At 27.8% G+C, this 24,263-nt stretch overlaps 3 protein-coding genes across 11 annotated transcripts in view; 2 read left to right on the top strand and 1 right to left on the bottom strand.

Annotated features, from left to right (window-relative positions):
- Positions 1-815: 815 nt before the first annotated feature.
- Srp14 (signal recognition particle 14) lies at positions 816-4,761 on the top strand. The gene is made up of 4 exons (XM_089216727.1): positions 816-994; positions 4,038-4,110; positions 4,360-4,469; positions 4,543-4,761. Exons 1-4 carry the CDS (start codon positions 971-973, stop codon positions 4,651-4,653), a joined length of 318 nt encoding a protein of 105 aa, XP_089072853.1. The 5' UTR covers positions 816-970; the 3' UTR covers positions 4,654-4,761.
- On the top strand, positions 854-17,823 carry Cln3 (CLN3 lysosomal/endosomal transmembrane protein, battenin). Of its 6 annotated transcripts, none has more exons than XM_015512876.2 (10): positions 9,010-9,266; positions 9,663-9,706; positions 10,465-10,691; positions 12,587-12,723; positions 12,858-13,016; positions 14,038-14,184; positions 14,401-14,584; positions 14,663-14,812; positions 14,915-15,055; positions 17,334-17,823. In XM_015512876.2, exons 3-10 carry the CDS (start codon positions 10,545-10,547, stop codon positions 17,454-17,456), a joined length of 1,188 nt encoding a protein of 395 aa, XP_015368362.2. In that variant the 5' UTR covers positions 9,010-9,266; positions 9,663-9,706; positions 10,465-10,544; the 3' UTR covers positions 17,457-17,823. The 6 variants fall into 6 exon arrangements, with proteins under 6 accessions (XP_015368363.2, XP_015368362.2, XP_015368360.2 ...); XM_015512874.2 differs by having other exon boundaries at positions 9,428-9,706; XM_015512877.2 differs by lacking the exons at positions 9,010-9,266; positions 9,663-9,706 and adding an exon at positions 854-994.
- BBS1 (Bardet-Biedl syndrome 1) overlaps positions 15,052-24,263 on the bottom strand; it is a 23,937-nt gene continuing 14,725 nt past the window's right edge. For 2 of the 4 annotated variants that reach the window (XM_089216722.1, XM_089216720.1), the window contains exons 5-12: positions 24,083-24,220; positions 22,140-22,358; positions 20,447-20,699; positions 19,904-20,059; positions 19,722-19,837; positions 18,770-18,901; positions 17,841-17,988; positions 15,052-17,651 (exon numbers count right to left, since the gene is read on the bottom strand). In XM_089216722.1, the coding sequence (XP_089072848.1) occupies positions 17,599-17,651; positions 17,841-17,988; positions 18,770-18,901; positions 19,722-19,837; positions 19,904-20,059; positions 20,447-20,699; positions 22,140-22,358; positions 24,083-24,220 (1,215 nt within the window). In that variant the 3' untranslated portion in view covers positions 15,052-17,598. The remainder of the gene's footprint in view (positions 17,652-17,840; positions 17,989-18,769; positions 18,902-19,721; positions 19,838-19,903; positions 20,060-20,446; positions 20,700-22,139; positions 22,359-24,082; positions 24,221-24,263) is intronic. The other 2 variants (XM_089216721.1, XM_089216723.1) reach the window with 2 other exon arrangements.

The raw sequence follows: 24,263 nt of genomic DNA, 5'->3' as shown, positions 1-24,263 counted from the left end.
ATTTGTAACATCATAACCTTGGATCAATTATATTATATTTTATACCTAGTGGATAACTTAAGAAATTCTGAAGTTATTTTCAAAGAAGTTTAAATTATTTTATTTTTGATTTTGATTAAAAGTAAAAATAAATGAAAACTATAGATTCTGTTATCAGTCGGTATTTCAAAAAAATGCTGTAACCTAAACATTAGTGTTTTGTTTTGGTGGTTGAAAGTCTTATGTGGTAATTTTACACTGTAATGGCATAAGCACATAAGTAAGTTAAACCAAAACCTGTTACTACTGTGAGTATTATATGGAAATTATAATAATACTGATTTAAATGAATTACGGGTGACTGAGTTTTAAAATTATTATAAAATTTTTTATCTCAATTAAAGTTTGACACTGGTTCCGTTTTCAAAGCAATAATCCAGATAAATTTTCTTGTAATGCGGTCTTATTATTGTTTGATGAATTTAATTTTTTTTTAAGAATTAAGCAACTCTAATATATAATTTCCATGCAGAAATTTTCCATGAAGTGACTAGTTTCTAATACGCATTTGATCGCACGACTTCATCAATAGGGTTATCAATTCCATCTGGTATTGCATAATAAATGAGTTTTTCTGAATTTCGAATAGCGCGAATTGTCTGTACTGCCATGAAACGGTTTCCAACTCGACGTCTTGATTCCCGCCTTATAGACAGTAGTAATGTCTTTGGGATAAATCGACGTTCGGCGAAGCGTACTATACACTCTTATCAAATTAAATTATCAATAAGAGTCTCGTCATCAGACGATAGCATGAAACAACAATACTCATTCAAGACAAATCCGTTCGCGATCAAATCATTAAAATTTACATATTTTGCACGATAATTATTTACAAATATTTATATTTCTGGAAGCATGTTTATTGCTTGTTAGTGTCAGCTTATCGACGTCATATCTTTACTGCTGTATTTTATATTCTGTCAGAAATATGGTTCTCCTCGAAAAGACCAAAGTAAGTGTTTTTCAATTTTTTGTTTACTTTTTTAAACTGTACTTAAATGTCTAATGCTGAACAGAAAAAAATCTCCAACAAACTGCCACAAAATCCATCTAATAACAAAAATTATTAAATAATCTTCTCAACATGCTAGCGACCTACACTTTTTTGTTGGTTATTAATTGACTAATTATCATAAACTTTGATCGGTCAAAGACTGTTTTTGCGGTTTCATTACTCTAATCTGAAATGTCATGCTTTTCTTTCTTTGTTTAAATTATTCATGAGGCTACCTATTAGAGCGTTTTTTTATTATATCACTTTGGTTATCCTATCAACTTGACATTAATTGTTGTCTCCATCCTTACACATACACTTGTCTCAGCAAAATTATATTTTGTAGTTGAACTGTACAAATTAGGCACAGCTAACATTGGTTGTTGTAAAGTTGACCAAGAATGTTTTATTTATTGTATTTAGTTAAATAGTTATGACCAATTGAAATTTATAATAAATTAATACTAATAGATTCTTTATTATATTATCTATGGAAAATGTCTATGTAGACTATTCTATTTTGCTTGGTAATATTTGTTAAACTTTTCTATTTTACAAATATGGTTTTACTATAATGAATTTGATAGATACGTGTATAATAAAAGTTATGCGGCAATCTTTTTAAGTATTATTATTTTATTTTATAAAATATTTTGTCTTAGGTAGGTACGTTAAATAAATTATTAAATTCAGTGGATTCTGCCTAATGTGGATATCAATTGATACAAGCATCCCCATGATATGGGAAAATGAGTATAGTCCCAACACATCCACATCAAGCGGAATCCATTGATTGAATTTGGGGGAGTATAAAAATCCTTTTTTTTTTTAAATGGAATGCTTTCCACTAGGAACACAACATATTTTTATCATGTACGAAAAAAAGATGAATTATTAACATTTCTTACAACTATAAAATATAGTGATGAGATATATTTTGTACACACATTTTATTTTTATATTATGCCACGCTAACGAGCGTTATCAGTTATTTTTTATTTATTACAACTTTGTATATTAATAGAAGTCGTTAGAAAAAAATTTCCAAATTCCAATATATTAATTTTAATTCAAATTAAAACTGTTTAGGTACCTAGGTATGAAAAAAAAAAATATTTACAAAATATGTAAATATTGATGCAATATTTAAAATGTTTGTTTACACCAAAATATTTATGATAAACATTTTATTGAAGGTGTAATGAAACGTTGTTATTTTAAATCAGAATTGTTTCAGAGTATTTAAGTGTAATATTGTATTTGTTAATTCAATTGATCCAATTACTTCAATTTGTCATTAATACAGAATCATTTTCTAATTACAAGTTATTGTTTTGTAACTTTTGAAAGTATTCAATATACATTATACTTACAACAATAAGTAAGATACTAACTTTTTATAATGATCAGAATTAATAGTTAAATGTTATGTTTTGAAGTGCTTTATTTCTCTAAATAATTATTTTCATGAAAAAATATAGTTATATAATTTCTAGTTTTAGTTATTTAGTAATAATCAATTTTAGTTGTAATCTAGACATGAATGGTATTACATTTTTTTTTTTAGATTTATTATACATTCATAGGTGCAAATAGTGTTTGAAATCTGGGGAGAGGTTAAAGTTGTAGCTCAGATCAGGATACTGAATACTCTTATGATGCTTTTAAATTATTACAAAACCACTAAAAAAATTTGCCTTGCTGCAATATGAATTACAAATAAACATAAACTATAGGTATATATATATATATATATTATATACCATCTATATTAAAATTGACACCATCATCTAATTCCTATATTAACACATTGGTATTTTTTTGACATCATATGTCTTTTCATCAATTACATAGGTTAGACCATAGAACCATAGATTTTTCATCTATTGTTTTCCTGAGCTCCAGCTGCACTTGTAACATCAAAACCTTTGAGAACCATAGGCTCTTTTCTTCATTTCTCTTTTCTAAATCAAACCAAAATGTTACAAATTAAAACCATGTGGCATAAATGCATTGTGCATGAGATAAAATATAATATGTGAAGGCGTAAGCCGAGAACAATCAGTCCACCGGCCATTTCTTATCAGACATCAGTACTGCACATTTCCCACCAACTATTCTTTAGATTAGCGTGATCACGTGGTCCTCGACACATCAATTGAAATTCGATTATAATTTATCTAATCATTTGTTACGCGCAAAAGTGATATTTCTTTCGAAATTACATTGTAATTTATAATGTGTATCATGTAGTAAAATCATTTGTTTTTGGGGGGGCTATAGCAATTCTAAGGGGATAAGCCCCATAGCCCCCCTATTTGCGCCTATGTATACATTAATATACTACGGAGGTATTCAAACTTTTTCATTCCATGGCTTTTTTGTGTATTCACAATATTTAGACCGTTCCTCAATTATAATGAAAAACTTGTTTAGCTCTGTTAGTTAAAAAAACTAGTGGATTTACCTCTTGTAAAATTTAAAGGTAAAATTATAATTTAGACAACGGCATGAGCTTTTTATTATATAGCAAGTTATAAGTATTTTAAAAATTGTAAATTTTTTGTACATCTTAAAATACTTATAATGCGCTTCAAAATTAAAATATAATAAAGAGTTCATGAGGTTGTCTAAATAACAGACTTGCCTTTAAATTTTATAAGATTTCAATTCACTCTAATTTTTAAACTAATGTAGCTAAACGTAATTTTTTCAGCATAAAAACTGCTACGTCATACAGTTATACTACAACCTATAATTAAAAACCATAGCACGTTACTTGATATTTTTGTTTTACAAGAAAAATCCATGAATCATACATTTTATTGTGTAGTATACAGCCCAAATACATATTTAAGCTTAAAAAAATATACTAAATGAAATCATTTAAATTAAAATCAAAAAATAAATAAAAATATTTTGTTTAGGTAGTTGTAAATATATTATTAAATTTGATTGATAGACAGCATTTCATTAACGAAATTTGTTCTTTGTTTAACAGTTTTTGGAAGAGCTAAACATTTTGTTTAATACATCTCAGTCATCTGGATCAGTGAGAATAACAATGAAATTATGTAAGCTGCTCATTATTTCATAATACAGTGAAATCTTTGTTTATAGATAGCCAATATGTGATTAAAAATTATATTAGAAACTTAAAGCTTTATATAGAACGGTGTACTCCATGTATAATAAAATATATTTTTTTGAAGAATTTAGTTTAAAAATGTTTGACCAAAAGTAGCTGTCTATAAATTGAGGTTTCGCTGTATCTAAATTTATGTTTTGGAATATACAAATTTGACATATGTTTGCATATCTAGTGCTTCTGAGTAAAAAAGACCCAAAGGATCAAAAACTTAAAATTGAAGTACCTAAAGAAAAAGTATGTTTAATCAGGGCTACATACAAAAACAAAAAATTAAGCACTAGAGTAAGTATTGACTTTGATGTAATATTGGATGCCGATTGTTTAATAAAATCTGTAATACCATTTGTGTGTATAGATAACTGCTGATGAAGTGAGTTCATTTCAAGAAGAATATTGCACATTGTTGAAAAATTCGTTAAGTAGTTTGAAAAAGACTAAAAAGTTAAAGAAAAAAGTCATGTCTTAAAGTGTACAACATTGTTTGTAATGTTTGAACAATTTTTTCAAACATAATGTATTTATGACTTGTACACAATTGTTTTTTTTTTATTAAAATAAGATTTTACAATTTGTATATATTTTATTTTAATTGAAAAATATCAAATTTAATTTCCTGTGTAAAAACTAGTAATTGTTTGCGAGGCCTTAAAAAATTTGTCAAAGTATTTACAACTTTAATCAGTATAATCTTAATATAAATCAAAAATATTTCAGTAGAGTAAACGATACTGTTTATATTAAAGATTGAAGGTGGTAGCAAGTAAGTAAAACTTATCGTTAGACAAAAATAACAAGTAATAAGTGATTCTGTTATATTGAGTTAACACTAAGTAAACATATATTCTTCAATGTAGAATATTTTTGATATCACAAATATCCAGACATTGGTGATTAAATTTTTCATTAAAATTATTGAAAATTTGCTCTTTAATCAAACAGGTCATGGTAACTTATATATTATTAATGCTTAAATTGTACCAAACAGTATTTTTAACTCTGAGCTCTGAGTCAATTTTTAACGAGATAAAATACAAAAAATAAATACTTTTTACCCATTGTGTTTAAAACTATGGTAGAGAGGAGGTGAGACTATGATAAATTGTTGATATTTTATATTTGTTGGTATTTCATCTGCACTTATTGACTTATCACTTTTTTTTTAAACCAATATCGGCAATATCTGACAAAGTAAAAACAAATTTAGAAGCTTAATTGTTTTATATATGTCAAAAATATTGTGGTTATGATATTCTTATATATTCAATGTTAAAAAATATATTTTTTCAATTTAATAAAATATATTTATTTTTGTAATATGCTAACTTTGATAGAAAAATTTTTAAATATGATTTCATTTTTTTTACATATTTTTTAAATTTTCTTAAAATAATCACTATTATTCATTACTGTGAAATTCAATAACTTGGACTTTTTTTCTGTCCTCCTTAAGTTTCTACACGTCTAACGAGAGTATACTGTATAACTAGAGCGTACACAAGGAGAGAAAGAGAGGTTTTAAGGGCTCAACCCCCCCCCTCCACCTACTAAGAAAAAATGTTTTATTACTCACCCATAATAACCATTATTAATTATTATCATAAATATTTACTTATATTATAATCAAACGAATTTATTTTAATGATAAAATAAATGCAATAAAGTATACAGACTACAGACAATCGGCAGGTAAAATATGTGTCAAACAACCTTAACTATATTAGGTTAGGTATCACTGGTACCTATATCAGTATATTACGGGCACAGCGCACATTTTAAGGGCGTACGAGTCTATCGATTCCGCCGGCTACTGTTTATCCAGCCCTTATAATTTGTAAATGTATTTTTAAAATTACAGTCCTACATAATATACTTTATAATATATAAATTATATATAAAATGATAATAATTGTATACTAATTAAAACTAAAATGTATAATCTAATTTGTATAAAATAATAAAAATAAAACGAGTCAATATAGGTATTTTATTTTATTCCGTACGTATTGCTGTAAATCGTATATTACCGATTATGTATTCTACTATATAAAATACATATACAAGGGAGGGGGGGGGGGTAAACAGTGTCCGGCGGAATCAATATGTAAATAATATTAACAGTAGCCGGCGGAATCGATACAAACCTTTTTTCTAAACAGGTAGTTTCGGCGGAATCAATAATTCCCCCATTTTAAAATCGATGTTTTTTGAATTTCACCGCTTACCTACATATACGTATAATATTTTAATAATGTATAGATATATTAGACTATTAGATACATAAATAATATATTATATAGGTATAAGGTATGAATCACAAGATCAGACAAATTTTAATTTGTTCCAGTAAACGTTTTAAGTTCAAACCTGTATTAATGAACAACTATATAGGTTTGTTTTTTTATGTGTAACTACTTATATGTATACGAGGCTGCTACGACCGCATGTTTATTAATATTTCCAGTTTTTTTTTTCCTCAATACTTACCGGCTACCTTCATGAATAAATTATAAATATTCATACAAAACCACTTTAAGAGTATATATGCTTAGGGATCTGTGATACTTATGTAATATCAGCGATAATGACCATAGACAAGTGCATTTGTGATTGGAGTGGGGGGGGGGGGCATATCCTCCAATTAACCCTTGTTTGCGCATATATAAAAATGATCTACCTACCGATATGCATGTGTTAATTGCCACAACCACAGACGAATATTTTTTTTTAAGATTCATTTAAAATTATAATTCGCATTTTATGCATATTTTTGTATATAACATATTACATTTTAATTAAGTTATGATATATAGGTAATTGTATATACCTAGGTGCTCACATGAAAAATGATTTTTAACTAGGTAAATATTGTTTAAGTATGCATGAGTATGGTTCATTGAGCAACATCCTTGGTTTGATGAACTTATCTAGAATTTTACTTTAAGTGGTTACCTAACACTTCTTAAATATTTAATATTTTAATACATAATTAGTAAGTATATTATGTAGGCACAGAGCTGGCTCAATAGAGAATAGAACACGAGCCAAATCAAATTTCACCGTCCCTAAAATAATGATATCACTGTTTTGAAAATGGCAGCTCCCTATTTATAAAGTGCTCACCATGAATCGGCCCCGAGTATGTACTATTCACCTGCTGTCATTAATTATATATAGGTAGTAAATATGTATATAATCAATGGTATGTACTATATTATATTAAGTACATTGTACATACAACATACCTACTACATAATATTGTTTATAACAACTTACTAAATAAATTTAAAAGAAATATGTAAAGACTTCGCCTTGAAATATATATTAACATTAATTAAAGGTTACACCCAAACCAACCCCCCACATCAAATTTTTTTACTCTGTACTGAAATGTGTTTTTACGGGCCCTATAAAATATTATTTTCTACATAGTAAATATGTCGATTATAATCTTTAAAAGTTACAAATTCATTTCAACGGGCTCCTGCATTTACTCCAGGCCCAACAGCTTCCTCTCACCTTGTGTGGTGGCCAATGTTACATTTGTGAATAATTATTAGATGTAGGGACTTATATTTATAATTATTTATTTTTAATGTTTTATTTCGCTAAGTATAGCTATAACATAATTAAAACTTAGGTACTAAAATATCGACTTTTTGTATACAGATACCTTCTTGAAATCGTAATATTAGGTACATAATGTTCACCAAATACAAATATGTATAAGTATAGTTTTTAATCTTTTAAACTTTACTGTTAATCCTTAAATTTATTTCGTTCCTATTTATTTGTATAATATGATAAGTAAGTAGCCTACTCTTATTCAGGATTATTTTTAAATCTATATTACAATAATAATCCACCTCAATAGTTCAGCTTTAAATATCCATTGATATATAAAATAATATTATAAATATATTAGAGTTATGAAAAAGGTAAATATTTTTTTATCATCTAACTTAGGCACGTAAAAGTTTTCATATATTTCGCCATTTCGGTGATACCTATATGTAACGTTCCTAAATAAAGTTTTGAGCATGATACAAATTCATCATTGTTAAAATACTTGATTTTTGGTTTTTGTCTCCACTCATCTGCGTGATATAAAAACTTCAGTTTTCAGTAAGAAGGTATTAAAAAATACTTAAAAACCAAAACACGCATTAAATAAACTATGTAAATTATAAGTGTTATAAGTTTAATAGTCGTTAGTTCTAAACGTATTCTATATTCAGATTATCGACTTTATTTTAATTATTAGTAAACTTTTTGTTATTCTACTCACTTACCTATAACCAACAATAACATATTTTTTTAAATTAATATAGATAAATTATACTTAAGGTTAAAATTTTATTAATTACCTATGTATTTAGGTATTTGAATGAATGAAACTTTTATAATTTATTATAATATATATATTTTAATATTAAGTATACATTTTAACCACTCTATAATATCACTATTAATCATTATATTTGAACACTGTTTATTATAATAGTATGGATATAGCACAGAGGTATTAATGAATCGATTGAATAAATAAATAATTATGTTGTTATGTATTAGTAGCTTCGTCTTGAAATTATAATAACTCAATTCTAGGAAGCGATAAATCAAATAGTAACAACTATTCACAAATTATAATAATAATTATACTTGTAGATTATAATATAATTACCACTTACCACTCAGTCACTCTCACTCAGATAAAGTATAATATGATTATTGATTAGTGATTACTATAAAGATCATTACATAGTAGATTATAAATGTATACTTGATAGTTGATATATTATGTATAAATTAACACTTCATTTTGTAGTGTATAGTGTATACGCATATATGTAACATCGTAACCTATGTAAAAAGCTATTGATTTCGAGCTTAAAATTTAAATGATTTATCTAAGTTGGATTTAAAATTATTGTTGTTATAGTCTTCATTAGTCATAACGTCACATTTCAATTCAAGTACCTACCTATAGGTACTCACTATAATTATTCACTATTGATTTGATATCTTCCTACTGCACCGAATACCTCTAGTACGTAGGTATACTCTCTACTATCGTTAGACGTAAGTAAATTATCTAAGTGTCTTAATATTCAACTATTTCAAAAATTGTTTTCTTGCTAATTATTGAATGATTTTCGAATAAAATGTGTTTACCAGTGATTTATATAGGCGGCGACTTACCTATTAATTTAGTACAATGTTTAGCCTATTTTTTCTTTCAGATATTACATTCTTACTATACCGATAGGTACATATTTATAGCGATTATTTGCAGTCGGATAAACACAAACATTATATTCAAACGTTTTTAATATTAAATCGCTAATCGTAAGAGTTACAAATAAATGTACGTCTTTAAAAGGCAATTAAAATGTAATTCTTACACATTTTGAAATACAGTTCAATATAATATACATCTTGTATCGTAAATTTTGATGAATTGATGATATTTTTAAGTGGATTCTGGAATGTAGTGTAGAAGAACCTTAACGTTTTCACAGGTATGCTATATAATATTATTTTTTGTATCTATAAAAAAATAAAAATAAAATGATAGACGAAATTTAATTTTTATAATTTTATAACTGACTATTGTTCGTCTTACTTAAATCACAACGTCGGTATAACTCACTCATCTAGCATAAAAATTGACATTTTAATGACTGATTAGAACTTATCTATATTATGTTGAGATAATAATTATTGCTTGTACAACTTATAGAAAACTCATTTTGATTAAAATTAATTTTGGTTAGGTTTGACTAGGTATACCTACGTAAAAATTTGTGGTTGGATATTAAAGCAACTTTATTAATTATAATAATTAATTTAATTTCTAGATAAACTACACAGTTTATAATATTATAATGTTTAAATGTTTTTACGCTAATTAATTCGGTAAATATTTGTTCGTTTACCAAAAAATATTAATATCTATGAGGTACCTATAAGTGGTTATACAATTTTGAACACACTAAAGTATGCTTATTATGCATTCTGGACATTCAAATTCAGTTCAACGCTTTTCAATCGGCTGGTTTGCCTTGTCCTTGTTCCATAAAAATTACCAAACCTTGCCATGACCATCTTCGTTTATGATTTTTCGTACTCATACCAACGACGTTTACACATCATAATATTATTATATTATGTGCAGACGTACGGTGACATTGTGTGTATGCACAGTCCAATAATTAGGCAACCACCACACCCGCAGTTCGTTGATTGAATGATTATAAGTTTAATTCGTTTACGACAGTTTTAGACGATCGCGAATGACTTCCACGCCGAACGATAAATAGATTTCATATACGCCGGAACACATCTATACAGCGCGGGATGGCAGACGTCCAGGTGAAGTCAAACGTTTTGACTTTGGCGTCGTTCTGGATCTTGGGTCTGTGCAATAATTTTGGATACGTTGTGATGTTAAGTAGTGCTCATGACATTTTAAAATCCAATTCCGCTGCGCCGGGAGGCAACGAAGTAAATATAAAAGACACAAAATATAATATTTCTTCGAAAGTGTTATACTAATATATAGGTAGTATAAGATATCAATTAGCGCGTACTTTTTTTATCTAAGAAATACATAAATATAAATAAATAATACATAAATTAAATAATGTTATTTCTAAATTTCTAATATATTTGTAGCCATTGTTTAATATTGATACCTATTTGCAAAACAGAGAAAACGACATAAAAATGAAGAAACTTACTTGAGTTTAAGTCCTTAAGATTTTTTACTAATTACCTAGGTATGATATGAAAAAATGTAAATATTAAAAAAAAAAAAAAATGTAAAGCTAATAAATGCAGCATTTTCCAGAGCTATTTTTTAGAATTAACTTGGTGATTAGTAGATTATGTATTAGTCCATTATTATTTTATACTTAAAGGTAAAATCACTTTTTGAAACTCGTGACTTTTTTTACCTTGTACCTATATAAGTTATAAAAATATCACTTAGGTAGATGTAATAATAAAAATAAATATTGCCTTAAGTACCTATAACGTACCTACACTTAGGTACCTGTTTATTGTATATATAATTTTTAATTTAATTAAATTTCTTATGAAATTTATCCTTTTCAACCTACAACCCAGTGTACTATGCCTTCAAGAAACCAATCTGAGAGTGGGACAAACCGCACACTTAAAAAACTATATTAGTTATCGTAAGAACCGAGCAAACCCTATTAGAGTGAGAGGCGGCGTCGCTATACTCATAAAAAACAACATATTATACCATCAAGTAAATCTTCAAACACATCGTGAAGTCATAGCAGTTTCAATAGAACTTCAAATCTAAATATGCATATGTAACATTTATCTCCCTGATAGCACAACTTCAGCTTTCGTGACCTTATTCACATTACTTCCAAACTACCCAAACCCTTCATATTGATTGGTGACTTTAACAGTCGAAATATACTATGCAGCCCCTCCCGGCTCCTACACAGGTAGTAGAGGAAAAATAGTAGAGAAAATGTTCGAAGAACCGAACATAATATTCCAAAAAAATGGTAGCCATACTAGACATAACGCAGTTAACGGAAATCTATCAGAAATTGTTATTTCTGTTTATATATACATTATATTTTATTATTATTTATATATAGCAAGTACAAGCATTGCCCCAAGTATTGAATTTAGCACCCTACCAGCCTATAATGGTAGCGACCACTGGCCTATACAGTTATAACTTTTTCATCAACCTTCTAAATCAGATCCTATAAATAAATGGAAACTCAATTCACCAAACTGGGATCTATTCTCCAGTCTTGTCGACCAGTACATCACAGAAAACCAATTAGATCTTTTCAATGAACATACTCCATCCATAAACCAAACCTATATTGATAAACTGATAAACAAATTATCAACACTAATAATAAAGACGGCTAATATAGAAATCGGAAAATCTAATAACCCCCTCAACAAAAAAACAGTACCATGGTTGAATGAAGATTTCAGAACTGCAATCACTAAATACAAAAAAGCCCTCAACTGCTTTAAGAAAACCAACCTTTAAACTAATATTATAGTCACAGACCTATAGGTATGTGAATTATGGGATAAAGTGTGTCTGAGGATTATATTGGTGATATTAAAAAGGCCTAAAATTCTGTGACGTTACAAACTTTTAGACCAAATATTACAATTTATATTAAGTGTATACTAAAACGTTCATAAAAAAATGATCGAATTTTGCTTTCAATGCACTCTGCTATTCAATGATTGATGATTTCAAAACAATAATAATATGTATTTATTTTTCATTATGTTGATATAAATATTTAGTTATGAAGTAAAAAAATAACTTTTTAATATTTTTAAATTTGCATTTGTATAATTATCATTAAATTTCTTTAAAGACTGTCAGCATTAGCTTCACTCAAGATGTATTCAAAAGAGAGTGTAACCATTTGTCGACAGGCGTTATACTTTTGGCCGATATTATGCCTGGACTGATAATCAAGATTTTTTCACCATTTTTTCAGTTACATATAAAGTTAGTATTAACTATTTTAACCAAATGGTTAAAAAAAATTCTATCAACTTAATTTAACTCAATTAAAATATACCATTAACTTTTTTTGCCTTGCTAAAACATTTTTGATGCTATAAGAAATATTATTTTTACAGCCGTAGACTATCGTTGTGTATTGCACTGACAATCGCTAGTTTTTTAACTGTAGCAAAAGCGAATACTGAACTTGTTGCCGCCATCGGCGTAGCACTAACTTCCATGGCTTCAGGTCTAGGAGAATCAACACTATTGTCTTACATGACCAATTATGAACGGTATGAACATATTATAAAGTAAAATATTGTGCTACCTTTAATATATAAATAGCCAAATAGGCTAAAAATATAGTCTAAATAATAATAATTTTAAAAATGTATCACATTCTTAGGTATTATAACTTAAGAGAAAAAAATAATTAGATTGCCTGTATATTTGCATAAAGTCTCTGGCAAAACCACCAAGAGATATATTATAAATAAACATAACAATATTATTTTTATATTTTTATAAACAAATATGGATACATGGATAACCCAACAAAACTCAGGTACAAAAGTGCATTCAACTACTCTGATTGTAATGGTAGTAAAAAATAATCAAATAAATAAATAATTATAATATACACTAATAATCACTTACTATGCACACATCTACAGCATGACTATACACTGAGAAAATTGCCAACATCGAACTCCTTAAATTCAAATCCCATTATGCTAAAAGAATCTGAATACCCTCTAATTACTGAAACATTCTCAGATATGCAAAAAAAACTTACATTTCTGAACTTTCTATTTATGTAAGTGAGTGAATGGTTTTAATTTTTCACTACTATCAAACTGCAATGAAGATATGTCATAATAACCTAAGAATCTGAATTGAGTTATTACACTAACTGACTAGCTGATGTACACCTAACATGTATAATAATACGTTAATGGTTAATAAATCAATACATTAATTCTAATATAATATTCCTGATCACAAAAATCGATTTCTTTTATTTGTGTTTTGATTAACTGCTGGCATTCCCAACTATCGAGATTTTACTATCTATGATTATTAAAATGTCATAAAAATTCATGACTATAAGTATTCGGTCATCAGTGCATAAATATAGATTCGGTTTTATATGTTAACATTTCTATATTTATATTTGTTTTCTATGCAATAATTTGATTACGCGTAGAAACGTGTTTTTGCAGAAAAAATGTTGACGGAACAACAGAAACTATGTTATTTTTTTTTAAACGGCTAAATACGATTTTATTTTTTATAAAAATATTTATATTACAGAAGTGTAATTACATCTTGGTCTTCTGGAACGGGTGCTGCTGGTATATTAGGAGCGTTGACTTATGCGGGATTGACTGGCGTTTTCCATTTATCTCCGTCTACGACGATGTACTTAATGCTTTCAGTACCATTTTTAATGGGTGTGTCGTAAGTACCTATTTGTTTAATCATAATCTATTTTTATTATCAACAATAATGAATTAGCTTAGTTTGAACAATAAATGCATGAATGTATGATGCAGGTTTTAGTACCTATCGGTTTTTGTTTGTTACAATAATAAAATAATCGAAACTTTACATATTTATTATTAATTATTTGATTTTATAAATTAAAAAATTAAAAAATAATTTATTCTTTTTAAGATTCTGGATATTATTAGAACACCCGAAAAAAGATGAAATTCCAACGACGCCTAGCATTTCTTCAGATCCCAGTACAAATAGTCAGACCTTCTCAAATAAGATATCGTACATACCCACATTGCTGAAGTTTATGATTCCTTTAGGGTTAGTGTATTTCTTCGAGTATTTGATCAATCAGGGATTAGTAAGTTTTCTACATAATATACGTTACATTTGGTTTAAAATCCATGTTATACCTATTAACAGACTTGATGGTTTTCAGTTTGAGTTGGTTTATTTTGAAAAAATATGGCTGACACATTCAGAGCAATACAGATGGTACCAAGTCATATATCAATTGGGCGTTTTCGTATCAAGAACTTCAGTGAGCCTGTTTCCGATTGAAAAAATTTGGATCCTGACAATATTGCAGGTATCATTGTTTTGTACACATCATGAAAGATAAAATAATTGAAATAATTTCTACAAACGTGTGGTTGTAATTAACACAATTAAATGCATTTTTCATTTTCAGGGCCTCAATCTCGTCTACTTTTTAATCGAAACACTATATTCTTTCACACCAAATATATTCATTATATTTGCGATGATAGCATTCGAAGGTTTATTAGGTGGAGGAGCATATGCAAAATCGTATCATAACATCATAAAAAAAGTATGAAATCATTTTATTTATGTTATATTTTATGTTACATAAAAGATTTTATTATATCACACAAGATAATTAACCAAGCATGCACACTCCCTTATTAGATTCTAAGTGGAGGGATAAATATATTGGTTTTATAATTATGTTTATTTTTTTTTGTGTGTGTACATGTTAAGTAGTCGAAATAATGCATCAATTTTTAACATCAGTATACCTTTTCTGGAGGTAAAATAATTCTGGTTGATACATTTAAGAAGTAAAATTAGAAAAACAAAAAAAAAGTGAAGGAAAACGGGAGTTCGTATTTTTGGCGTAGGTAATTAAAAAACGAATAAAATCGTAGACATTTTCACCAAATGTTTCATCAATATTTATATTCATGATAGAATTTTAAAATATTTTGATACGTTTTGGGCTATTTATTGGCACACATAAGAAATTTTCAATTCTTGTTAGTTTTTAAAAATTATTATAGATACTAAGTTTGTTGCTAAGTCAAAAAACTAAAAAACTTAATATAATGTTCATCTTAAGATTTTATAATATCAATTTAAACATATTAAACATACTCAAGAACTTTCATCAAAATCCCTAGATTTGTAAATAACTTTATAGTGACTAGTTAAAAGTTTATATGATAATTAATTTTTATAGTTTAGAATTGAAAATTTAAACAAAGTTCAAACATAGTTTTTGTAAATAGATATTTCATTTTAAACTTAGATAAAGTTAAATATCTAAACGGAAAATAAAAATTAGTTATTTTTGTATAATTTGAAAATATATTCTTGGGTTAAGTACTTGAAACTTGTAAAATAATCAAATTAAATATTTTTGAGAAAAATTAATTCAACCTACTATTTTACTTATTTTGAAATAAGGTACTTTAACAGTTTAATAGCAATAATATTATTAAAATATACTTCAAGAAATATAGGCTGACAAAAATTTTTGTTCAGAACTGTTTTTTCATCACCATGTGATTTTATTTTATTAAATTCAAATTTATCATATCCATTACAAATATACGACACTTAATGTATAGCAAAGCGGAACCCTCTTGCACACTTTTTTCTTTTAAAAATATATTTATTAAAATTCTGATTTTTGGAATTTTTAAATGTGGATATTTAAGGGACTATTTTAAAACAATTTGATATTTTATATACTTAATTTAAGGAGTGTACTGCATCAAACTTATAATTTTTCAAATGCTAACCACACCTTTAAACTTTAAATCTCTCCTTAAGAGGACGCTACACCCGCATGTGTTGTCTCCGTCTTACAAGTGCGTAACATTGCAAAAATTGTTTCGCGCGGGAAAGAACCGAGAAAGATAGACGATACAGTTATAACTAAGAATCGAAATTTTCACCACATAAAAAGAAGAATTTTGTCTGTGCAATATCGTTTTTATTTTTTCGATATTACTTATACTAAAAAAAATTCTTATTGTTTTATAATACATAAATTTTGTGTTTTTTAAACATGAATAACTTTTTTGTAGGTCTGATATCGAAAAAATAAAAACGATATTGCACAGATAAAATTCTCCTTTTTATGTGGTGAAAATTTCGTTTCTTAGTTATAACTGTATCTTTCTCGGTTCTTTCCCGCGTGAAACAGTTTTTGCAATGTTACGCACTTGTAAGACGGAGACAACACATGTGAGTGTAGCGTCCTCTTAATGATATCAAGTGACAATATTTTTAAATGTTTTTATGAGAGTATGTAAATTTAAATTTGAATGAGTATTTTCTGAGTCATTAAATTTAAAGCACTAACTTGATATAGGTACGTACCTACTATTACTACTTAGGTAGGAAGGCTATGATGATTTTAAAATTAATGTATTCAATATAAGTACAAATTCATTAAAATTATATAATTTATAAAAGTTGACCGAGTATTACAAATATGGAATTAATTTTATATTTTGAATGGAACCATTATTAAAGTCCAGTTTCTTGATAAATAAAGTTTAATAACACAGAAACTACTCATTAAATGAATTAAAATGTTCAAAATAGTCATCTGATTAACAATTTATAGAAAAAATAAAGGGTGATGGAAAAAAGTATGTATCACCAGAGGAGTTTTTAAATGGTATAAAAAATTTACTAAGTATTTGAAAGAATAGTCTTCTATTATACTTAAAAATTCAAAATATCAAAATTTAAATAAGCACATTATAAAGGGTAAAATGGGTGGGCATGCTTAATGATTACTTTGTACCTATACATAAAATATATGAAAACAAACTACGTCTTATTATTGCTTGCAGGTTCCGAAGGAGCGTCAAGAATTTTCCATGGCCATGACGTCACTTTCTGACGCAATCGGTATTTCATTAGCCGGATTATTGGCCATTCCATTACACAATCAAATTTGTAAAATGCCGAAGTGAGACTCTTATAGATCATATAACACTAGTTATTTGAGACTCTATCTGTAAAAAATATGTGTTTTTTGTATTAGAAGAACTGATTTTAGAATATTACCTAAGTACTTATGTTAATTTTAAACAAAAATTATGTTAATGTTACTTACTATGACTTAATATCGTTTAAATCCTCACCAAGATCATTGGTTTGAATATTGACTGTAAAAAAATACGTATAATGTATTACTTTTGTAACGAATAAAATAGGATATTTGTACCTAAATATAAATTCATGGGGTATGATAAGGTCTTAATCATAAATATTATTGTAAAAGTTTTATAAAAATGGAAACGTTTTGATTGTAATAAATAAATATATTTTGTATTCAAATGTTCTTATCAACTCACAAACTGGCATGTTTACTTTTGCTCTATATATCACGTTGGTTCCTCGGTTAACTATGATATCTATTGCTCGGTCGTCGGAACCTCCGTACGTGCAACAAGCAACGAATGTCTCACAATAGATTTCCGTTCCCGGAACAATTATTGGCACCTATTGTAAATAATTAATAAATAATTTATTAATATTCGTCTACCAGTAAAGCTGGCTCTGTCTTGCAAACATTTTTGACATCGTTCAAATTAATAATTTTAGGTTTAAATGTATTATAAAATCGCATGCTAACTTCACGGACTTCAATAATGTATAACATTATACCAAGCTTAGATTAAGTTTTGTAAGAGCCCAAGGACCAAAAGTAAGATGGTTGCTATACCCCTAATCAATTAAAAAAAAATTATGTTTGATTTTCATGAAAAAAAAATGATCATTGTAAATTGTATTGCCTTTGAAATATAGGTACATAACTTTACAATAGTTCATCGTTAATAAATAATATTGCCATATTTTACTCTCAAGTAAAACACTAAAATATTACCGTAATAAAAATAAGAATTCTTCTTATATGCTAATAAAGTACACACATAGCATATACTATATACATTTTACATATTAACATACATTTAAAACCTTTTAAGGACAAAATTTTAAGTGAATTATGATTTTTAAATACAAATACTTAACACATTCATCACTTGCTTAAAAATTAACTCGTCGTAAAAACTCAAAAAGACAATATACAGATAATGTTTTTATCTAAGTTTGATCATAGGTCAATCCATTGGAATATTCAACATGCAATTGGAACCGCTTTGGAATGTAAGTTTAGATATTTTGATATAATATGTTATATAATGATGCGTAATTGCGTAAATAAGACGGTGACCAGTCAACACATGTATTGGTATGACGACCTCTTAATTTTCATGCTTACCCTGCAGCTAGGTGATTCTATACTATGATACTGAGCGTTATATAAAAACGCGACGTTGATGCCCATCAAAGGTTCTTTACCCAAATTTTTTAAAAAGAAACGGATTTTGAAACGAGGACCCAAACCTAAAAGCTAAAATATAAATTACATGCAATGATTAAGTATCTGTTCCTACCGAATACGACTGCCTTGCAAGACCGGATTGGGTAGTCTCAGCACTTCGAGAAATATTTTTCTATACTGGCCCGTAATTTGCTACTAGCCCATATTAGCCAAATTATAAAACCTATTAATAATTAATAACGACCTCATCACATTCATTGACTATATACACTGTTACATAGTTGTCATTAAAATCATAACGTGACATTGTGGCCAGATTTTCTCAAATGCTTGACTGGCCTATCCGCGGTCCTGCTACCATGTGTAGGTACATGTAATAGGCAAGTACTGTATTATATATTTTTATTATTATATTGTAACCAGTGGCGTATCCGTATGATTTGATAAAAGGGGCTGAACTAACTTATCTTTATGTTTGATAAAAACCATATACATATAATATTTATGTCACATTATCATATTCAATAATGCAATTAAAATGTTTCAGAAATATATTAAACATAGGTATATGAGGTGATTTTTAAGCATTCTCACCCTACACTTTCATGTTTGGATTATGCATAATATCAAGATACTCAAATTCTGGTTTTTAGAATAATATGCTTAAATACACTTGAAGACCATATTTTCGAATACTTGAGAATTTTTATATCACTTCTGGATGATTCTACGACAATATAAACTTCTGTTTTCCAAATAGGACCTCCCATTTTCACTTTTAATTATTTAAAAATTTATTTGAGAATTTTCACAATTTCCTATAAAAATTTAGCCCCTTTTGAATTCCCTCAGCGAACACCACTGATCGTTACTGTTAAATATTTTATACTTGAGCAGACGTGTGTAAAAATTGGCTTGTAACTTTTTGTTTGATCGAATTCAATCGTTCGTTTGATACTACAATTTGCAGTAGTTGCCATGTTTGTTGAGTTCGTATATGTATTTCTATGAAAAAAAAAAATATTAAGCGATTCATTTGAATTTCGAATTTATATTTTATTTATTATTTACCCTTACAGTGTTCTCTCTCTCGTAAAGTCTGTTCTATGAATACATTACTTCTTTTGGGTATGTTCAAGTTACCTTGGATGTGTGCCGTCAACATAGGACGAACACTCAAATCGAACGTCGCTGTTCGTTTCAAGAGTTTTATGTCTACTTTTCCGTCTAATAATATTTTTGTAATTATTTAAGTCAGTCAACATTATACACCTATAGCTATAATAGATCTAATGACTTATTAATTAGCTGTAATGTGTGGCTATAACCCATATCATAATTAATAATTATACCGTATATTATACAATATAATTATTAATTATATCATTTATCGTCAGGACTGCGAGTTAAACATATAAAACCATAAAATATGCTTGCAAAATAAAATGCATTTAAAAATAGAAAAATGTGTACCAAACAGTCCAAAAACTGCACGATACAAAATAAATTTATAATTATATTCACACTTATTTTGAATTCAAAACAAAAATCATAGATAAGCATATCATTGAATTCATAACCCAATTCACCAATTCACCATTAGTAGGTACTCACTAGTAGTAATCATGATCAGAGCATTTTCTTCTTGTCCAAATTTCCCAAACGTGATGCAAGTCACTGGATCCGGCATGGAAATCCTGTGGATTATCGTCGAACCGCAATACATGAGAACTAATCCTCTGGAGTGTCCATCAGCGTTGATCACGTTGCACGATACAACTGTCATCTCAAGTGACATACTTTGCACGTACATGTTCACCATTGACATAGGATCTCCCGGTAACTTAACGTTCCACAAAGACACACACTGAAATAGACCGACAAAGTCGTGAATGAAAAAAAAATGTCAATATTTGTTTTTTTGTTTCTCTGACATAATATCATCTCATCTAAACTTATAGGTATATAAAATTGCATTTTTTTGACATTTTATTATACCTGATATAACAATATGGTAATCAAGTAAGAACTATATAGGTTTTAAAAATACAGTACGATAATACGTTTTACATTACAACAACAAATTTAAGAAATATATAACATAAATATGTACAATAATAATTGTTCGAAGGTTTGGTCACGTTTGCCCAATGATTTAAAATTTGACAAAAATTTAGTCAGTTGTCATCCTATATTACTAAGTACCTACATTTTATGAAATTATTGATATTAAAGTAATGTATTTAACTATTTCTTATTAGGTACCTAGTAATACAGTAAATCTAATCAATTTTTTCCCTAAATAATGCATTTGAAAATGTCATTTTGTATACAAAATATAAAAATATGCTTTAAAAGTTTCAACAAGCACTCACGAGTCACGATAGTGTTTTTGGATAATTTTCAACAAAACAACTAAAATTGTTATTGTTTGAAAAATGTATATAAATACCTAATTATATTATATCTAATAACTACCAAATAGTTTCCAAATTTTAGGTAATTTTATAATTTAAACGCTTATAAAAAAAATGTTGTGAGTGTATATTTTCGATATTTTTCAATTTGTTCATTTATAAACATTTATAAAATGTAATGTATTTACAATTATTTGTTTTCGAATTACTACGAAAATACAAAATTGATTCTAGGTTAAAAATTAAAATTCAAAACATGCCTATTTTTAATTTTTTTCGTTTTTCTCAACGCTTATGAAAATTACTGGACATTTTCTAGTTTTAAAAGTACCAAATTCAAATCCAATTTGCTACCATAAATCAATCCTAAATTTTAAAATTGAAGCGTTTTTCGAATAAACTTCATGCTTACAGACCACGGTTATTTATTTAAAAAACACACACACACACTTACATGACTTAAAAACCAATCTAAAATAATAACTAATTACAAATAATAAATAAAACTCAATACAAGTATATTAAGTATATATAAATATAATAAGTATAGCTGACAACTGTATAAGACAACAATGATGATGACTTTTGTAATATATAATACCAAATATAGTGGCTTGATGAGGCGCGGTCGTACGCTCAATCTGCGGAAACGCACTGAGCGTACGTACCGGCCGCAATTGCTAGCTCCCGGATGGGTGACCACCAGGGATTTTTAGCAACATATCCTTGCCACACTTTCACAAACACGTGTTACAACCCTACCCAATTAAAAACCTACAAACAAACATACAAAAATAATCCCTACCGTACCACCCCACACCCAATGGCCTATGTTGCCGCGGGTTCTCCTTACAAAAAAAAAAAAAAAAAAATACCAAATATAATCTCACCTTTAGCGTATAACACTGTAAAAGTCCATCTATAGTGCAACAGATGAACTTGTCAATACGTAGTATAATGGCTACAATGGCATGTGTCGTTTCGACTTTAAAGCCGCTCGTCGAAGATTTAGAAAAAATGTAAAGCCGACCTGTTCTTGTAGCTACAAGGATCTTATAGTCAACGTCGTACAGCCCAGTAGTAGACATATACGCTGTTTCGCCCTGTAACTGTATATAAAGGCGCATGGAATATGTTTTCTTACCATAATAATATTAAATTTTATATTATTTTATATTCAAAAAGTTTCCAAAATTGTTTTATAACTGATTTAATTCATTATTCTGGTGAATCAGTTTTGTTTTTAATATTACTTACGACTATAGCTTATCGTATATATTATTATTTATATTATTTTTTAATAGCTTATAATACCTTTAACACAGCAAAATATACAGATCTTTAACTCGTTAGCATAATAACTAACTATTTACTGAAAATAATAAGTTTATGGTATCATACAACACTGATTGTTAGGTGTAGCCGTGTAGGTCCTAGGATACAAAACCAAGTTATACCTACATACAGAGGCGTATTTAAAAATTTTCCTGGGTAAGGGGATCGGGATCCAATAATTGTTTTAATTCTAACATTTTAAAGGCATTGATATTAGAATATTGATATTGATTATAGAATCGATAATAGATATAGATTACATTATGAATAGAAAATTGATATCGTAAATTAAAAAAAAAAATTAATTTATCTCAGTTTTTTATTTGCGAATTCAACGCAAAATATATACATTCAAAACATGACAAACGTAAGTATTGAAATTTTATACTCTTTACAATAATTTACAGCAACTATAAAATAGTTTTTCGATTTCCAAATTTGTTGAATGATTCCTTCAATTTTGTGTTGTTTTAACAAATGGTTCGTGTAATATAATATATTCCTTATATATCATATTTATTTTCATCAACTCTTATCAGAACATTTAAATATATACAACATAGTTTTTGTACAAACATCATCTGCTTTATATTACAACATAAAATCAAATTAAAATATTAATATCTTAAGTTATCTTTTTTTTTGGTTCTAGATCCCTGGACTTTATCCCGTAAATACACCACTGCCTTTATGGCTATATGCCTATATATATAGTACTATATTTTATATTTTTTCATTTTTTCACGGGAAAATTTGAGTTATACAACATGTATGTACCTATAATATAATAGATTATACATAAAAATACAAGGGCACTCGTGAGGGTACGGGGAAGCATGTCCCTCTATCTATTTTAGTTAATATTTATCGTTTTATCATTTGCGAAAAAAAAGATATGTGCTATATTAACTGAGATTTTTTACTTTACCTCCCCCCCTAGTTTATTTTTCTGCAGACAACCTTGTATAATATCTAATTACTACGTATAATCAATGCTCCTACCTACACCCATAGGCGCAACTAGGGGGTATTTGGCATTTTTGGTGGAAACACAAATTATTTATGATGATTATTGTTATATGATATGGTTGTATCAAATATTAGTTATGTAACATTGGCATTTTTATCTGTTTATAGGTACTATGTTATTATATGAATATATAGGTCATATACCTAATGTATTTATGAGGTATGCTATACTGTTTAGATACTTAATATTAGTGTGCTTATGTTTTTACAGTGAATTTAAGATTGGTTATAGTAATTATAAAATTGAAGAATGGTACTTAGGGGTGTGGGGGCGTAGCCTCCACGGACCTCTTTCATCTACATAATTTTAGCACCCCTAGTGTTTGGCCTCTAGTTGCGCCTATGCCTACACCTAATTTAAATAACTATAAATACTATCTCAGTCTTCGGGGAAGCTGCAAGAGAAAATATTATACGTATATATCAACATTCTAAAACATAATGATAATATATTTTCAAATAATATTACCTCATATTTATCGGGTAGAATTTTAAACGATTCAGTATCGAGTATGCTGATCATGTCGGTGGTTGCTATTACCAGACAACTGACCCCGTGTATATCACTCATATTCCTTTTCAACTCCGTAACACACGTTATGGTGTGCTAAACATTTATACATTCACAGTATTATCAACAGCGGGCGTCA

This window comes from Diuraphis noxia, unplaced genomic scaffold (assembly GCF_037042655.1).
Source record: "Diuraphis noxia isolate RWA-SAM2 unplaced genomic scaffold, SU_Dnox_SAM2 contig0001, whole genome shotgun sequence".
NCBI classification, from domain to species: Eukaryota; Metazoa; Arthropoda; class Insecta; order Hemiptera; family Aphididae; genus Diuraphis; species Diuraphis noxia.
The sequence above is the reverse complement of the archived record's forward strand: the minus strand, read 5'-3'. Positions and strand labels throughout refer to the sequence as shown.